This window comes from Acomys russatus, chromosome 24 (assembly GCF_903995435.1).
Source record: "Acomys russatus chromosome 24, mAcoRus1.1, whole genome shotgun sequence".
NCBI classification, from domain to species: Eukaryota; Metazoa; Chordata; class Mammalia; order Rodentia; family Muridae; genus Acomys; species Acomys russatus.
The window spans coordinates 50,239,575-50,257,351 of record NC_067160.1 but is presented as its reverse complement, the minus strand read 5'-3'; the positions used below and the strand labels follow the sequence as shown (position 1 = coordinate 50,257,351).

The window sequence follows — 17,777 nt, the reverse complement described above, 5'->3', positions numbered from 1 at the left end:
GAGCAGACAGGCTTTGATCCTCCTCTTTTCACCTGCCGAATTACCTGGATGGAATTTCTACGGTGAGTTTGAGTCATCTCTATATCAAAATCTTCACTATGTGTTTAGCCAGCATCCAGCACAGCACTGGGCACATAGCTAGCACCTGCTTTACCCTGCTTTACCCTGGTTCCATTCCCAACACCTCAAAAACCAAGCCCAGACTCACAGACAGGACCGCTTACAGCAGGGTTACTTACCCTAATTGCGTTTTAACCTGAGTCAGGCCTGGGCATTCCCACATCCACAGGATGTCCCTCCATTGGACACTGTCCCACCTCAGAACTGTGCAGTTCCTGGGCTCCCTGGGCTTGCAGTTACTGGAATTTAGTAACTGGCCTCTGTCAACACTTCAGCTTTGTTTTTCTTACCTCCCTTCAATATTCCCATTTGCAGCTAGGAGCAAACACTTACCTGCTGTTGACCCACAACTTAGGACCTATAGGAAAGCTTTAGATGAAGGCATGGACATGTCTCAGTGGAAGGGGACTAATACTCCTGATGGCCAGCCCTGGGCTGCTTTCACAATGATCTGGGGACTGAAATCTCACCTCTGCACTTCTCTAATAGTGGCCAAGTAGCCTCACAAAGAGCTACTTATTGTCTGTTAGTTCTTGTTCCTTCTGTCTAGATACTCAGCAGCCAGTGCCGACAGCGTTTATCCTTTGGCTCTCCTGGTGCAAGCTCTCCCTGACCCCTTTGCTGGGGTCTCAGCACCTTCATTGGCTTTGTTCCCTTGAGGGTGCTACCCACAGTCTATACATAACACAGACAATTGCTTCAGAAATGGAAATAAGCCATCTTTCACCTGCCTTTGTCCCACCCTCCCCCTTCCTGAATAGCCAGCAACCATCTAAGATAAGGACATAGGTGACTGTCCAGAAAAAGATGGGATATCAAGTAAATTCATCCAGGAAAGGCAGAAGAGTGGGAAGGAAGGAAAGGAGGAAGAAAGGCGGGCTAAGGGGTCAGACGCCAGGCTCTGAGGGCATGGGGAAACACTGCGGAGATCCCTCCGTGAGCCCTGATGGCAGATGTGGCACTGGGCAAGATGCTGCTTCCCAGGCAAGACCTCTCACAGGAGTCTGAGGCCAAGGTGGTCCCTGGGGAGACACCGTGAAGAGCAGTGGCTGCCAGCGTGCACGATTGGCAGGATACAGATATGGGCCTAAGGCCATGACGTGCAGGGGTGAGCCCTGGGGTGAGTTGTAGAGATGAGGTCCAGAGGCTAGCAGAGTCCTGAGATTGAGCCAAAGAGGAGCTTCACAAGGGTCAAACACTAAGACCCATGGAATTTAGGAACACAAGCTTTCCTGTGACCTAAAAATCCAGAAGGGACCAACCAGTTCTATACCAGAGTCAAGGGGTAGGGCATGCATCCTACTGTGTGTGATTAATTTTGTGTGTAAACTTCTGTCATGAGGCCTCAACCCTCTCCTCATAGACCTAAATATCAACTGCTAGAGGAGCAGGAAAAGGGAAAGTCCAATTCTTTGCCCAAAAGGACAGTCTTCCCAAAGAGGACCCTGAAAGCAAAGGGCCTGGGATGCTGTAATGAGCAAAAATAAACCAAAATTAAATAAATAAAACAAGAGCCAGAAAATCACCTGCCTGGTGCAGAAGATAAGGGGCTCTGGATGAAGGCACTGTCATTTCTCACTAGGGGGACAATGGGCAGAGACTACACTTTGGGCACACACGCGCACCCACCCTCCAGGTCTCCTAGACTCTTTATGGCTCTGCTCATCATGTAAGCGTGCTGGTAGCAGGCTGATGGCCCCATTTATGGTGGTGGCATGGGGAGGGGACGTGTTGGTCCTTCTGGTTCTTTTGAGTCAGTGGACAGCACCTGTCCCTGCAAGCCTGGGTCCCACTGAAGTCCCCTATTATGAACACGCCTCTGCTGGGACTAAGCTCATGAGTAACACCAAAAAGATTTTACACTAAATTTGCTTCAAAAGCAGAAAAATTTTCTGAAAATACTAGAGAAGTTGACTTAAACGGAGGCAGCAGCACACAGAGTTGTTAAGCTGGGCCCTGGTGTCATCTGTTTGTTTGGTCAACACATACTTCTGGAGCTGTGACTATGTGTCAGGTGCCTATGTGACATGGTGAGGACACCGAGGGGAGACGCCATAAGTCAAAGATTTATGTGTAGAAGTAATTATGTTCAGTGGTGATGGCTTGGGTCACTGAGCCCTGGGATACACTTTGTATGTCATCTACTGGGAGGGTCTCTGGCCAGGCCATTTAACTTCTGTAATTGCAATAGCAGCTATTGAGGCTTGGACAATTAAGAATGTATCTAACACAGCAGTTTTCAACCATAGGGTCACCTAAGGCCATCAGATAGCATAGATGTTTACACTATGATTCTTTTTTAAAAATTTATTTATTATTATGTATACAGTGCTCTGCCTGCATGTGCACCTGCAGGCCAGAAGAGGGCATCAGATTACATCATAGACGGTTGTGAGCCACCATGTGGTTGCTGGGAATTGAACTCAGGACCTCTGGAAGAACAGTCAGTGCTCTTAACCGCTGAGCCATCTCTCCAGCCCCTACACTACGATTCTTAACAGCACCAAATTTACAGGTATGAAGTAGCAACAAAATAATTATATGGTTGGGGGGGGGTCACCACAACATGAGGAACTGTATTAAAGGGCTGCAGCATTAGGAAGGCTGAGAGCCACTGATCTAGCATATAGTAACTGCACAATAAAGGTTGGGTTTTATTCTTATTACTATTTTAGAAATACCTAATCATAATTTGTTGACTAGTAGTGGTTCCTAAAATTTTTTTCTTGGCTTTTTCCTTTGTGAGATATCCCAAAATGGCATCAAATTTAGCAGATAAATGAGGATGGCTTTTAACTCCTGATTCTCCTGCCTCCAATTCTCAAGTGCTGGGGTTAAAGGTAGGTGCCACCACACTTGGTTGATGCAGTGTTGGGGATTGAACACAGGATTTCATGTATGCTGAGCAAGCATCCTAGCAACAAAGCCACATCCTCGGCCCTTCTTTCTAGGTCATTTAAAGTCATTACTATATTGCTATATATGTAGGTGTGTAGGGGTGTAAGTGTGTATATGTATGTATGTGTGTAGGTGTGTAGGGGTGCGGGTGTGTGTATGTATGTGTGCATGTAGGTGAGTAGGGGTGTGGGTGTGTATATGTGCATGAAGGTGTGTAGGGGTGTGAGTGTGTAAATATACATATAGGTGTGTATGTGTGCATTTAGGTGTGTAGGGGTGCAGGTGTGTATATGTATGTGTGCATGTAGGTGAGTAGGGGTGTGGGTGTGTATATGTGCGTGAAGGTGTGTAGGGGTGTGAGTATATATATATACATGTAGGTGAGTAGGGGTGTGGGTGTGTATGTGTGCGAGAAGGTGTGTAGAGGTGCAGGTGTGTATATGTATGTGTGCATGTATGTGTATAGGGGTGTGTGTACGTGTATATGTTCATGTAGGTGTGTAAGGGTATGGGTGTGTATATGTATGTGTGCATGTAGGTATATGGGTGTATATGTGTATACATAATGCTTTTACAAAGGTATCATATATCATACTGTGTGTAAAAATGATCCTAGAAAATAATACGAAAAGAAGAAAATAATGGGAAAATGTTATGAAAAAATCTAATACAAGAATTAATAGAAAAACATTTATGAATCAGCTTAGCAAGTGGATATAATGAAAGCACATAAGGACCCTAAAACAAATTCCAGAAGAGCAGCTGGATGCTGTGGCTGGCTGATGCTGGGGACACCATACAGCTATAGCCAGGTAACAGTCATCTGCTCTTCCAATACAACCAAAAGGAGGGCCAGTCCACAGCATTCACTACTTAAAATAGCCAGGGTCAGGCCTGGAGAGATGGCTCAGTGGTTCAGAGCAGTGACTGTTCTTCCAGAGGACCCAAGTTCGGTTCCCAGCACCCACACGATGGCTCATAAACATTTGTAACTACAGTTCCAGAGGATCTGGCATCCCCTTTGGATCCTGCTGGGCATCAGGCAAACATGTGGTACACAGATATACATGAAAGCAAAATACTCATGCACATAAAGTTATAAAAATATAATTAAAAAAATAAAAATAGATAAGGCTAGCTGGGTGTAGTGGTGTACTCCTATAGTCTCAGCACTCAGGTGGCTGAGGCAGGAGGATTCTGAAGTTTGAGGCCAACTTGGTCTACATAGCAAGCTCATGAATACAAAGTGAGACGCTATCTCAACAAACAAACTAACCATTAAGTAAAAATAAACACACTGGGTGTGGTGGTGCACACCTTTAATCCCAGTGCTCAGGAGGCAGAGGCAGGCAGATCTCTGTGAGTTGGAGGCCAGCCTGGTCTACAGAGGGAGTTTGAAGATCACCAGGATTAATAGACTATCTTAAATAAAAACAAGAAAACCTCCATATCCTACCCTCCAACCTCCAAACAGAAACAAAAACACCATCGTCATTAAAAAACCCTAAAAGGGCCAGGTGTGGTGGCGCAGGCCTTTAATCTCAGTACTTGGGAGGTGGAGGCTGGTGGATCGCTGTGAGTTCAAGGCCAGCCTGGTCTATAAAGTGAGTCCAGGACAGCCAAGGCTACACAGAGAAACCCAGTCTCAGAACAAACAGACAAACAAACAAACCCTAAAAGTAGCCAGACGGTGGTGGTGCTTGCCTTTAATCCCAGCACTTGAGAGGCAGAGGCAGGTGACTCTCTGCCTGAGTTTGGGTCCAGCCTGGTCTACAGAGTGAGTTTCAGGCCAGCCAAGGCCACACAGAGAAACCTTGTCTTGAAAAACAGCAACAACAACATAAGTAATAGCTAAGAGTCATGAACTATGCCCTACAGAGCACACTGCTACTTCCCAGAGGCCAAGACTTAGGAAGTGGCTGTGTCTGACCTTGGCTTAGAGACGGAGAAGCTGCTGTTAGCCAGAGCTCAGAGACTGCAGCTCAGAACAGTGACTTCTGAACTATCTACAGGAGTCACCCGCCAAGGCCCTCCCGCCATGTGTGCCGATCAGGTAACACCAGAGGACAAGTGCAAGTCAGGTACTCACTGTTTTCCGCCACAGAATTGCACGGTACTGAGGGACACGCTGATTATTCTGGTCCGAAAGGGTGACAGACAAGAAGAAGGGACTCTTCTCTGCATCGTTGCCAATGTAGTTCTGATGGACTGGAGAAGAGGCAGGCAGTGAGGACCCAGCCGGCTCCTTCAGCCCCCAGGTGCTGGCCTGGGTAGGAACTGACCACTGGCCACGCACCCACATCCCTTTGCCAGCAAGTAGTTCAGAAGTGAACACGTGACTCAGCGCTGGCCGAGACAGGCTGAGAAACCTGCCAAGAACCTTTCGGAAAGGCTTCCCACTCTAAAGACAGCCCCTTCCTCTGGATGTTGTAGTGTCAAGCGATGTGTGGAACTGCTGCGGCCATTGTATGGTCATAAGAGGGCAAAGCCATCACACTGAGGTTGGGAAGCAGAAAAAAACGAACCCAGGCCGCTAACATCACTGAACTGTTGATGCCACTAACCACAGGGCCTTCCCGGGCTGATCTGTAACTTCCTATGTAGACTATGTCGGCTTCAAACTTTATGGTTTGATTCCTTCTTGTTTAAACCAGTTTGAGGTAGGCTTGCATTACCTCTTTGGATGCTGGTGGCATTCGAACTCACAGCCACCCTTTAGCTGTAAAGCCAGTGCTGTGGGCGCTGCGTGCACAGTCACGGGGAGATGACTAGCACATTTCTTTCTTTGTAAATGCAACTATACTCCCCCAGCGCCCTAAATAAACCCTCCTGGCCAGACCGGAACTTTTTAGAATACTGCAACAGTTTTTCTTTTCTTTTATGTGCAGCACATTGTTGTGTGTGTGTGTTGCACACGTATGGGTGTGTTGGTGTGCATGCCTGTCTGTGCACTTAAGAAGCCGAGAGAGGGTACTTCCTGTTGATCTCAGCTTTACTGCAAAGTCTCCATTTTGGCCAGTGAGCTCCCAGGATTTACCTATGTTTGTCTTTCCAGTGCTGTGTTGCAGGTATATTCAGTCATGCCCAGATTTTTTTTTTTTTACATGGGGCTCAGGATTTGAACTCAGGTCCTCATGTCGCAGAGCAATCACTCTGACCCTCTGAGCCCTGCAACTCAGTTCCTGGCTCGAGCATCGTGTTCTATAATGGATGTCCCACGGCATTTCTCTGCCATTTCAAATTTCACATAGGTTTCTTTCCCTCCATTCTCAGCCAGCCCCCTCTCGCACTAGTGACACACCTACCTGCTCTCCATCTTTCCATGTGCTCTCTCTAAATGTACAGTCTAAAACTGATGAGCACTTGAGCCTCTTGGTGTGTGTTAGGCACCGAGTTCTGTGATGTTCTTGTCCATCTCACTGGAAGCTTGGTTTAGAACAGCCCCGTTTTACAGACAGAGAAGCCAAGTCCAAGTTCTAAGCTAATGAGAGCAGAACCATGTTTGTAGGCTCTGCGAGGGCAGGGCACATGGCTCACTTTGCACTGTACCCCACTGCTGTGCCAGACAGCTGGTGGTGCTTACATACTTGTAACTGGTTAAGTGAATAGGGTAAAGCCACAGTCTTATGGCCAGGAGGTTGCTCAGGGAAACTTTGTCCTCATTCATGGTCTCAAACTAAAGGCTTAGAACTCATATAGATAAGGTCGTGACCTTGTGAAGTTAAAGCCTTTTTTTCCATCCTGAATTCTTATCTCTTGAAGGATTTAGTCAGATGAGCTAGCTCCCTGTTTACCAGGGATTAAAACAGCAATAAAACCCCAGCCCCACAACACTCCTCACAAACAGGGTGACCCACTATCAAGACAGCCCTGGGTTGTAGCCTTCAGCCTACAAAGCTAGCTCACCACTGACGTTCACTCAAAGTGCCCTGAAACTGTTGTCCTTGAATTACTTCATTTACTTATAAAGGGTGTCTGAAATTATGCAGTTTCCAGCTTCATTTCTTCCCTCAGTCACCAGAATGGCTTAATTACCTTGTCCTAAAAAATACTTGAAATACCACCGGGTGTGGTACTCTGGGTTTTCTAAGTGCACGTCTGTTCTTCGCCAAGCGCCTGGCAGAGCAGCTGCATTCTGTACAAAACAAAGCAAAGCTGTGTCACTAAAAAGTGTCCTTAGAAAGAGAACGTGAAGCTAGTGATAAACCAGAAGACAAAGAACCAGGAAAGGAGAAATGTCACCATTAAAAGGACACACATACAGGCTGGAACCACATATTTTCACCAGCAATGATGCTCAACGGAATGTCGCATCACAGAAACATTCTAGAAATCTCCAGGGTGCAGAAATAAAAACGAGTGAAGCCAGCTCTAACAGGTGTAAAGTCTTTCCCTTCTCTGATCTATGGCATCAGGGTACCTGGATACCTAGGGCGCCAATTCTTGCTACCCCATGGCCAGCACATATCATCTAGGGGGCATTTCTTAGCATCTTAAGTTAATTTGCTTTGTAGAATTTTCAAATGCATCTTAATAATTATGTAGTCGGTGTGGAAAACATGAACAAACATAACGAATAACCCCATCAAAAGGCAGCCATTCATGTTCTGTATATATGATGGCTGGAATTAGCTAAGAGGCACGCCACTGGGCACACCTGCAGGAGGCTTTCTCGGTTAGGTTATTTGAAGAAGACACCTTCTGGTGGAGGCCTGAAAAAAGGAGCCCCAAGAGAAAAGGCTTTTTTACATCTTGCTGATGGATCAACTACCCTGTTGCTGCCACTGCCGCTGCCACTGTTGTTGCTCTTTGCTGATATCTGAACCCTGAAGACCAGTGACCTCCAGAAACCCTCCAGGCCTCCCGCAGCATACCTGGACTTTTCAGTTTGCAGACAGTCATCACTGGAGCACTCGAGCACATGGTGTAAGCCACACTAATGGGTCTCCTTGTGATAGCTACTCATTCCATCACCTCTGTTGCTTCAGAGAACTCTGACTAACACCTTGCCCCCAGGTCAGCCGATCTCTCTCTCTCTCTCTCTCTCTGGTTTTTCAAGACAAAGTTTCTATGTGTAGCCCTGGCTCTCAGACTTGCTTTGTAGACCAAGCTGGCCTCGAACTCACAGCGATCCACCTGCCTCTGCCTCCCAAGGCATGTGCCACCATGCTGTTTTTTTTTTTTTTTTTCCCCTTAACCACATGGAATGAGGCCGGGTGGGGGTGGTGCACACTTGTAATCCCAGCACTGGAGAGGCAGAAGAAGGAGGATCACTGTGAGATTGAAGCCAACCTGGTCTACAAAGTCCAGTACAGAGAAACCCTGTCTTGGGGGAAAAATGTATCTTTGCTATTAATCTGTGAAGAAGAAATGGCAAGGGTATAGGGATGCCAGTGCCCTCAGCCACTGCTGCTGGAACTGAGATGTATCAGTCTCCTACAGGTTGGGTCAGCAGATCCCTGGTAAGAGCATACCTCTTGGCAAAACAACTCAACTCCTAAGAATGTATTCTGAAGAATCGACTGGACAAGTAATTACGCACATGTGGAATTAGATGTAAACCACACTGTTTACTATAATCATTAAACACTTACATTATGTCCACATAACAAATTAGCATAGGGCTGTTAAGTGTAATATCACTGAAGAGTGTGTGTAAAAACATAGTTAGCAAAGGAAATCCTACATATTTCATGATTTGTTATCATTCCTGCCTGTCTCTGCCTCCTGAGTGCTGGGATTATAGGCGTGCACCACCATGCCTAGTTCAAGGGTATACGCTCAGTGTGTTTATATTTGTGTTCCTTGGCATAGTGGGTAGGCTGAACACTATGTTCATTTAAAAACTGGTAAGTCAGGCATAGTGGCCCTCACCTTTAATCTCAGCACTTGAAAGGCAGAGGCAGGAGGATCTCCATGAGCTTCAGGACAGCGAGGGCTTTTTGAGAGACCCATTCTCAAACAAAAAACAAAACAAAACAGCAAAAACCCTTGATATTTATTTATATGTGTGTTTGTGGGTGTGTGAGCAAAGGCCAGGGAGGAGGGATCTTAAGATGCTCTCTCTTATCACTTTCTAATTATTCCTTTGAAGCAGGGTCTCTCTCCCAACCTAGACTTGCATTTTCTCATCTAGGCTGCAAGTCAGCGAGCCCCAGTGACCTCCTGTCATATACAGGGTGCCAATCTTATTAGTAGGTGCTGGGACCCAAACCATGGTTGTCATGATTGTGTAGCAAGTACTCTAAGCCACTGAGTCACCTCTCCTCTCCCATCCTTTCTTATTTTATATTTATTTATTTGTGTGGTGTGTGTGTGTGTGTGTGTGTGTGTGTGTGTGTGTGTGTGACACATATGTGTGCGCTATATGTATGTGTGTGGAAGTCAGGCAACTTGTTCTCTCCACTCTGTGAGTTGTGAGGATTGGCTTGGGTTGTCAGGCTTGGCAGCCAGCATCCCTACCCACTGTGCTATCTCGTTGGCCCACTTCTTTTAGGTTGAACTCACTCTTTTATTGGGCGCTCATTCCCTTGAGAATTAACCTACTTAAATGACAATGGCCTTAACCCACTTTCTTCATATGTTTTGGGCATTTATGAGTCTTGTTGTGGGCTACCTATTATGTCTTGTATTGTTTCCCTAGGCATTGTGTAGTATTTTAAAAATCATTTTTGAAACCTTTGAAACACAGTACAGACCACTTCTTCTAATTACATTTTTACTCCAAACTTGTTCTTATGGCAGTTTTGGCTTCAGGGATGTTCTAAATTTCTCAGATTTGCCCTGTGTGGCTCTAATGTTTTAGTGTTGTATTAGAAAGACTTCCTCATACCATACGAATAAGGCTACTTATTACCACATTACAGCTGTTCTCTCATACTTCACTGCCATCTGTGTAGCGTTTTGTTGGATATATATTATTAAAGATCAATTTGCACTAATACTTTGTCAACTCACCCAAACCTAATTATTGAACAGTCTGTCATTTCCCATTTTATTTTTTAGAAGAGTCACTTACTTCTTTGTGTGTGTGTGTGTGTGTGTGTATGTGTGCATGTGCGTGTGCGTGTGCGTGTGTGTGTATGTGTGTGTGTGTGCATGTGCGTGTGTGTGTGTGTGCATGTGCGTGTGTGTGTGTGCGTGTGCATGTGCGTGTGTGTGTGTGTGCGTGTGCATGTGCGTGTGCGTGTGTGTGCGTGTGCATGTGCGTGTGCATGTGTGTGTGTGTGATGTGAGTACAGATGCCCACTGTGGTCAGAAGAGGCCACTAGATCCCCTGAAGCTGGAGTTTCAAGCAGTTCTGAGTGGCCACGTGGGTACTAGGAATTGGACTTGGGTCCTCAGCAAAAGCAGTTAGTTCTCTTGATTTTCTGAGCCATCTCTCCAGCTCCTCTTTCTATCTGCACATTAAACAATGAGCAGGTGGATCCTGATGGCTGGGCTGAGACTGTGTTACAAGTTATTGGAGAGAAGCTCTGAGGACCTTGCATTGCATATGTGTGGAAACAGACCGTACAGAGCATGCGCGGTGATTCTGACATGCCTGGACGACTTTCTTGGTGGTTGTGATCAGTTCTCATCAAATGGAGATTTTCTTCAATTCTGAATTTACAAAGAGCCTTTCCAAATTTTTCTTTGCCAGATCTTTGTAGAACAGATTAAATGGAGGAGAACGCTACATCACAATAGCTCTTCTGACACTGACTCGCCTCAGGTTTCTGAACCTCCCTACTAGGTCATGGTATATGCTCTGAACAGACCACTGGACTTTAAAAAAGATGGCGGTGTCATGGCTGTGCCTCAGGGCATCTGCTGGCTTTTCTATGCATGTGCTTCTGTCATGCTTCTAGGCTCACACTGCCTCATAAAGCAGACGAGGAAGCCGTCTGCGCCATCGCTCTGTGCATCCTGACATCTGCCAAGTGCTCTAAATGCCAAGTTGCATGCAGAACCTTCCAGCTGCCTTTGTCTAGAACCACTACCAACACAGGTCTATTAAGAAACTGACTGCTGCTCGAGGGTGTGCTGACCAGCAGAGCTGGGGCTGAAGCTCCTCAGTCATACATGGGTTTTGCTTCTGTTTTAAAAAATCATAGCCATTACATTATCTCTTGTGTTCTTAAAAAAATGCCCTGGGATTTTAACCCACTAGTTAAAAACTTTTTTTCAAGACAGGGTTTCTCTGTGTAGCCAGGGCTGTCCCGGAACTCACTCTGTAGACCAGGCTGGCCTCAAACTCAGAGCTCTGCCTGCCTTTGCCTGCCGAATTCTGGAATTAAAGGGGTGCACCACCACCACCTGTCTAAAGTTTCTTGTTTTGTCCTAAGATTTTTTTCCTCAAAAGCTATGTTTCTACATATATAATTAATTATTTGGAAGTAATTTTAAGCTTACCTAAAGAAGAACAGGTGTACGTGTTCATGTGGAGGCCTGATGTCGATGCTACTATCTACTTAACCCCTTGTGACCTGGTCTCTCATTGAACCTGATGCTCACAGATTGACCAGGCTTGCCAAGGATTCATCTGTCTCTAACCCCACACCAGTGCTGCGGTTACAGGTGCCTGTTGTGATTCTTGGCTTTCCATCTAGGTGCTGGGGATCTGGGTTCAGGTCATGTTTGTTCAAGTATTGTACCAACAGAGCCATCTATCTAGGACACACGTATTTCCCTGAGCCACTGAAGCCTCAGTTGCACAAGCGAAAGCTCTTTCTCCCTAAGCACCTCAGTGTATGTTTCTCAGGAGAGGGGTCTTTTTTTGCATAGCCTTTTTCCTGGTGCTGCGACTTGAACCTTGATCCTTCTGTATGCCAGGCAGGCACTCACCCATTAAGCTACACTAGCAGACCTGCAATTCAGCTTTATCAATTCCATACATTTAACACTGAGACAATATATGATCATCTGTATTCCGAACTTGTCCACGTACTCAGAGCTGATGAACACTTCCCGCCTTTAGCACACGATCATTTCAGGCTGTGTCTCATTTGGATTCCCTTCAGAACATTTCAGAGTTGTCTTTTGTGACACTGGCCTTTGAAGCACGTCATGTCCTCCCTTCCTTGCTTTTTCAGTAACACACTGTTTATCTTACGGCTCTCTGATGCTTCTTCATAGACTCAGGGTCTGCAAACCCAGCCAGAACAGTACGCTAGTCCTCAGCTCGCTGAGATAAATGTACTTAAGCTGCCTATGCGCTCCTTGTTGGAAAGGGTAACTATGATTACCTCAGGTGTTTCCTCTTTGTTTCAGCCTTTTGGGGTGACTCAGGAGCAGCAGTGAATTGGCTTCTGCTGTTTGGGGGATTTCTGCATGATTCATCTCTCACTTGTCTTTAACCCTGAGTCCCTGGCAGCACTCCTGTTCCACAGACCTTTCCATTATGCAGCCGGGTCCATACAGCTAAGGCAGGATGCTGGGGCACACTGGCCAGCTTCAGGTCTCAACCCACCCAACAAAGAGACACCCAGGCCAGGGAGTGGGCCTCAGCCACTCCAACTCCATAGAGGTTGGTGTCATGGTGTCAAGGCCTTAGACCTAGAAAGCTTCCAGAGAGTTGTGAGAGAACACAGGTAGGCTCCTGGAGCTTCCAAGCCTGGTGTGTGTGTGTGTGTGTGTGTGTGTGTGTGTTGTGTGTGGTGTATGTGTGTGTGTGTGTGGTGTATGTGTGTGTGTGTGTGGTGAAACATGTACTTCTGACCTGTTTCCCCAGAGCACTCTAGGTGGAACCTGTGAATCTTTCTTTTTCATTTTTTATTTTCTTCCCTTTCCCTTCCCTTCCCTTTCTCTCCTTCTCTTTCTGCTTGAATGTCTCCAAATATTTGACTGGCAGGAATGCCTCATATATTCTCAGGCTACAAATAAGACCAAGGTTTTATGTTATGCCTGTGAGTGCTCAGAATCCTCCCCATAGTGAGGCTGACAGAGGAATGAGCATAGTTAACCAGCATCACATCCCAGGCCACACTGCTGGGATAACACCAGGACAAGGCAGGCTGGTGTTGCCATACTGTTATTATGCCCTATGTAAAGATTATCCACATATTATTCAAATGCTGATTGCTCTGTCCCCATATCTGGTTATAATCTGGATATGGCCTTGTAAGGTTTATTCTAAGAATCTCCTGCCTCAAGTTTGTGTAAATATTGCTCCCATTTATTCTCTGATTTGTCAATAAAACTGATCAGCCAATAACTGAGCAGGAGAGAGAATAGGGCTGGACTTCATTTCCAGCAAGGGGATTGGTAAGGAGGCCACGAGAGAGGTTATGGAGAAAGACTAAGAAAACAGCTGCATCGGAGAAAGCCATAAAATGCAAGCACCTTGGGGATTTTGGCTGGGAGGCAGCTAGATTGGCTTAGATAATAATTTAGACTAATAGTGCTCAGTCATTGTGCATAGAAACCTGCTGAATAAAGCTAAAGCTCCTGTCTCGTTTACCTTGGAGCTAGCTGGGTTAGAAAAAAACTGCTAACTTTAAATTTCATGCATTAGGTTGGACTTTTTTCTTCTAAAGACTCTCTCTTTAGTTTTAAATGACTGTGGCAGTTGGTTGGAATGGGAAATGTCTCCTGCAGGCAGGCTCAGGTATTTGAACGCTTGGTTCTCAGTTACTGGCACTGTTGGTGGGGGTGGGGGCAGGGTTAGATGGAACAGCCTTGCTGGACGAAGTCTGTCTCTGGGAGCAAGCTTTGAGATTATACAACTTTGTCCCACTTCCAGTTGACTCTCTGGTGTCCTCGTTAGGGGATGTGAGTTCTCAGCTTTCTGTGCCCGGCACAGTGCCTACGGCTGCCATGTTTCCTGCCATTGCGCACTCTTTTCCTCAGGAACCATAATATATAAACTTTATCACAGCAACATAAAAATAATAATACTGAAGCACTACAATTGTAAACATAAATATAAGCTCATTGCAAAAAAGTGAAACTAAACAAAACTTAAAATGTTTTCTCCCCCACCCTCCACATCTCACCCCGGAAAACCATGCGACAAAGTTGGCTATAATACTTCTGGGTCTTTGTGAAGTATTTACAGAGACGTGTTTACTTTACATGTTCACACACACTTATCATAATTCACATATTACACATACGCACACATACACATATACACAGCAGTGGTAGATATCATACTGACACTTTTGTTTGCTTGTTTGTTTTTGTTTTTGGAGACAGGGTTTCTTTGTGTAATAGAGCCCTGGCTGTCCTGGACTCACTTTGTAGACCAGGCTGGCCTCGAACTCACAGCGATCCGCCTGCCTCTGCCTCCCGAGTGCTGGGATTAAAGTCGTGCGCCACCACGCCCAGTCGTGTTTTTGTTTTGTTGTTCACTATTGAAATCCCACTGAATCCCACATGAATATGGGCAGATAAAACACCATACACATAAAATAAAAGAATCTAAAAAAAAAAACAAACAAAAAAAAACCAACCATGCCCCGGGGCCTGGGGATGCAGCTCAGTTGGTGGAGTGCTTGCTGAGCATGCCATGGGTCCCACTGCCAGAACCACAGGAACGAGGTGTGGTGGCACAGGCCTGTAATCCCAGCATTTGGAAAGTAGAGGCAGGAGGATCAATTCAAGTCCATCCTAGGTCACAGCCTAGGTCACATCCTAGGTCACAGCCTAGGTCACACAGGGAGACTGAGGCTAAGTTGAGGCATGTGAGACTAAAAGACAGAAGGAAGGAAGAGAGAGATGGAGGGAAGAAGGGAAAGAAAAGGGAGAAAAATCTAGAAAAAATTTCTATGTTAGAACATCTAGATCTACTTTGTTCTTGTTAATAACTGTTCAAGTTCTTTTTTTTTTCAAGACAGGGTTTCTCTGTGTAGTCCTGGATGTCCTAGACTCACTTTGTAGACCAGCTGGCCTCGAACTCACAGCGATCCAATAGCCTCTGCCCCCTGAGTGCTGGAATTACAGGCTTGGTGGCACACATTTGTAATCCCAGCACTTGGGAGGTGGAGGCAGGAGGATCATGAGTTCACAGCTCCCACAGCCTTCATAGAAGAGAAGAAGGCAGGATGCTGAGGCCCTCCAACTGCTTTCTGACCTCTCACTGTCATTTCCCAGAAGTGTGGATATTTTTTAAAGATTATTTTTCATTATGTGTAGGTGTGTGGAGATTTACATGCGAGTGCAGAAGCCACAGGTAATGGATCCCCGGAGCTGATGTTAGGAGGTTGTGAGCTGTCTGATGTGGGTACTGGAAACTAAATTTGTGTCCCCTGCAGCAAGTGCTCTTAACTGCTGTGCCATTGCTCCAGCCCCAGAAACAAACAGTTTTACATTCTTATTTGCCCTTTTGGAAATGTTCTTGCATAATGTGTTTTCCATTATCCTGGACTGGCTTTCATGTCCAGTACTTAAATATTTCCTCTGTGATAGTATATACTTGCACTTTCTGATGTGTGGGTATATATGTAGTGTGTGTGTGTGTGTGTGTGTGTGGTGTGTTGAAAAGATGTGCATATGCAGTGTGTGTCCTTGTGTGTCTGCATGTAAAAGCAAGAATGAGACCTCTAGTGTTTACCTATATTGCTCTCCCCCCTTATTTGAGCCAGGGTCTTTCACTGAAACAAAAGCTCATGCTTTCAGGTAGGCCGGCCAACAGTGAGCTCTCAGGATCTACCCCCCTCTGTCCTCTAACACTGGGCCTACAGGCACACGCAGCCATGCCTTTGACGCGTGTGCTTGGAATTAGGACTTGGGTCCTCACGCTTGCAGAGAACGTCCTGTTACGCACTGAGCTCTTCTCTAGTCCAACTTCTTCCCATTTAACAGAATATAATTCTACAATTAAGCATCCCAGTGTGCAGCTCTGCTGTAGCTCACGGCCAATCTCCAGGATAGAAACTGAGGTTGTTCTAGGTTTTCCCCTATTTTCAACATTGCTTAATACCCCTCGCCCCCAAAGAACTGCTAGCCAAATGACACACGCTTTGCTTTTAACTGCTCTCCCTCCAAACTGGCTTTTCATGTCCCCAAACTGTGGACAATCCTTCCCATGCTGACAAAGGTAAATGTGTAAAAGGCTGGAAGACTGCCCCCTCTGTTCTGCCATCAACTAATTGATATACCAGGAAGCAGTGAGGGAGGTCCCCAGTGGTCCACCCAAGGCAATGCTCATTTTAATTAATAACTGGGATGAACACACAGATGGCAGGACAAGCACATCTGAAGGAGACATAAAGCTGCTCAGTGGGTGAGCTAATAAGACAGGTGACAGAATCAAGATGTCACAGAACTCCTGACAATTAGTAATTGTGGGATGTGTTAATGAGATTACACTCAATGTGGACTATGCAAATTCTTGTGCTTAAGAACAGACACAGGATTGCTCATGGGGAGGCCAGGTGCTGCAGAGCTCTATCCTAGTCAGCTGAAAATTGACTCAGAGACACCAAGTCATAAAATAGTGGTAGGCTGAAATTTAAATCCAGGTCTGTCTGAGCCTAAAGCCACCTACCACACCCTGATGCTGCCCCACATCTCAGCAACAGTCTCATGAGCTGGACTGCCAGACAGAGGGGACTCATAGTCCTCAGAGCATCTCCCGTAAGGGACGAGCCAGGCCTCCTTCTTCTATGGCTCTGTGGAGCATACCCAGTGTCCTGCATTAAGCTGTGAGGACTTCAACTTTAAAGGTTCAGGGTCATGAGGGAGGGCAGCTTAATGGTACAGCACTTTCCTGGAACCTGTGAGGCCCTGAGCTTGTTCTTAGCACTATAAATAAACTAAAATAGCTCCAGTTAAATATTGTAATCACCCTGACTCCATGAGATATACATATTGAATGTTTACATTGTAGATTGGGGATGTACCTCAGGCAGAGTGCTTGCTTAATATGCATGAAACCCTGAGCTCAATACCCACTACTGCCCGAACTCATACCTGTAATCCAATTGCTCTGAGGAGATGGAGGCAGGAGGTCTCATCCTTAGAGAAGCCAAGATTTGTTAAAGGGGCTGTGGATTTCCCTCTGGTCTGCTGTGGGCAGAACAATCTCATATGTCTCCCTGACTTTATGACAATCTTTGAAAGGACATGTAGAATTACCAGCATCTTCTATGACTCCATGATGGTGTTTTCCCTTCATGTCTGCTTTGTGAAAAGCTCTGGAAAAAAATCTTATTTGTCCCTTCCCGACTCAGTTTATGCAACTCGTCTGTGCTCATGGTATCGCTGTCCACTGCTACAGCCAAGAGCTTGGTGATGACACAGTAACTTACCTCATCAGTAGAGCCATTTTCCACTCGGAATCTTCCTGCTCTTTGGATGGCTCCATCGGCATCACTAGAAATAAGCTGGCGGAGGGGAAAGAAAGTTCAGTTAGGTAGCGGGCCTCCATTGGCAGAGTTCCCGTGCGGCCCATCTACTGACACTAGCTGGTGGGCCCAGCCTGGGAGCAGAGTCTACTGTGAGCCCCAAGGCCTTAGGAAGTCTGAGAGTAAGTCCCACCTCGATGAAAAACATTACAGCTATGGTCCGTTGGGAAACAATCTTAATGCACAAAACACGTGGACAAGTGGCAGCTCGCAGATGGCAGAACTCCAAGCCAAGCCCCAAGCTCAGCCACCTTCCCAGGAAAGCCTAGAGAACAATTAGTGGCTGGCATGAACTCAAGGCACAGCCATCAGAGAAAGCGCTTGTGCTTCATTCAGTTTTAAACAGTTTCTGGAAGGCCAGTGTGGCCCTTTCAAGGCCAGCTGTGTGCGGCTTGCCAGGAGGCTGCCTTTAGGGAGCTCTGTGCTAGA

The 17,777-nt window shown here is 46.1% G+C and overlaps 2 protein-coding genes across 8 annotated transcripts in view; one reads left to right on the top strand and one right to left on the bottom strand.

Annotated features, from left to right (window-relative positions):
- The window catches only part of Rpl12 (ribosomal protein L12), a 1,083,577-nt gene that overhangs the window by 83,663 nt on the left and 982,137 nt on the right, over nucleotides 1-17,777 (top strand). The window lies entirely within an intron of this gene.
- Nucleotides 1-17,777, bottom strand: part of Garnl3 (GTPase activating Rap/RanGAP domain like 3) — a 146,373-nt gene that overhangs the window by 63,443 nt on the left and 65,153 nt on the right. For all 7 annotated transcript variants that reach the window (XM_051166233.1, XM_051166232.1, XM_051166231.1 and 4 more), the window contains 3 exons: nucleotides 17,253-17,327; nucleotides 7,054-7,153; nucleotides 5,108-5,226 (listed from right to left, as the gene is read on the bottom strand). In XM_051166233.1, coding sequence (XP_051022190.1) covers nucleotides 5,108-5,226; nucleotides 7,054-7,153; nucleotides 17,253-17,327 — 294 coding nt within the window. The remainder of the gene's footprint in view (nucleotides 1-5,107; nucleotides 5,227-7,053; nucleotides 7,154-17,252; nucleotides 17,328-17,777) is intronic.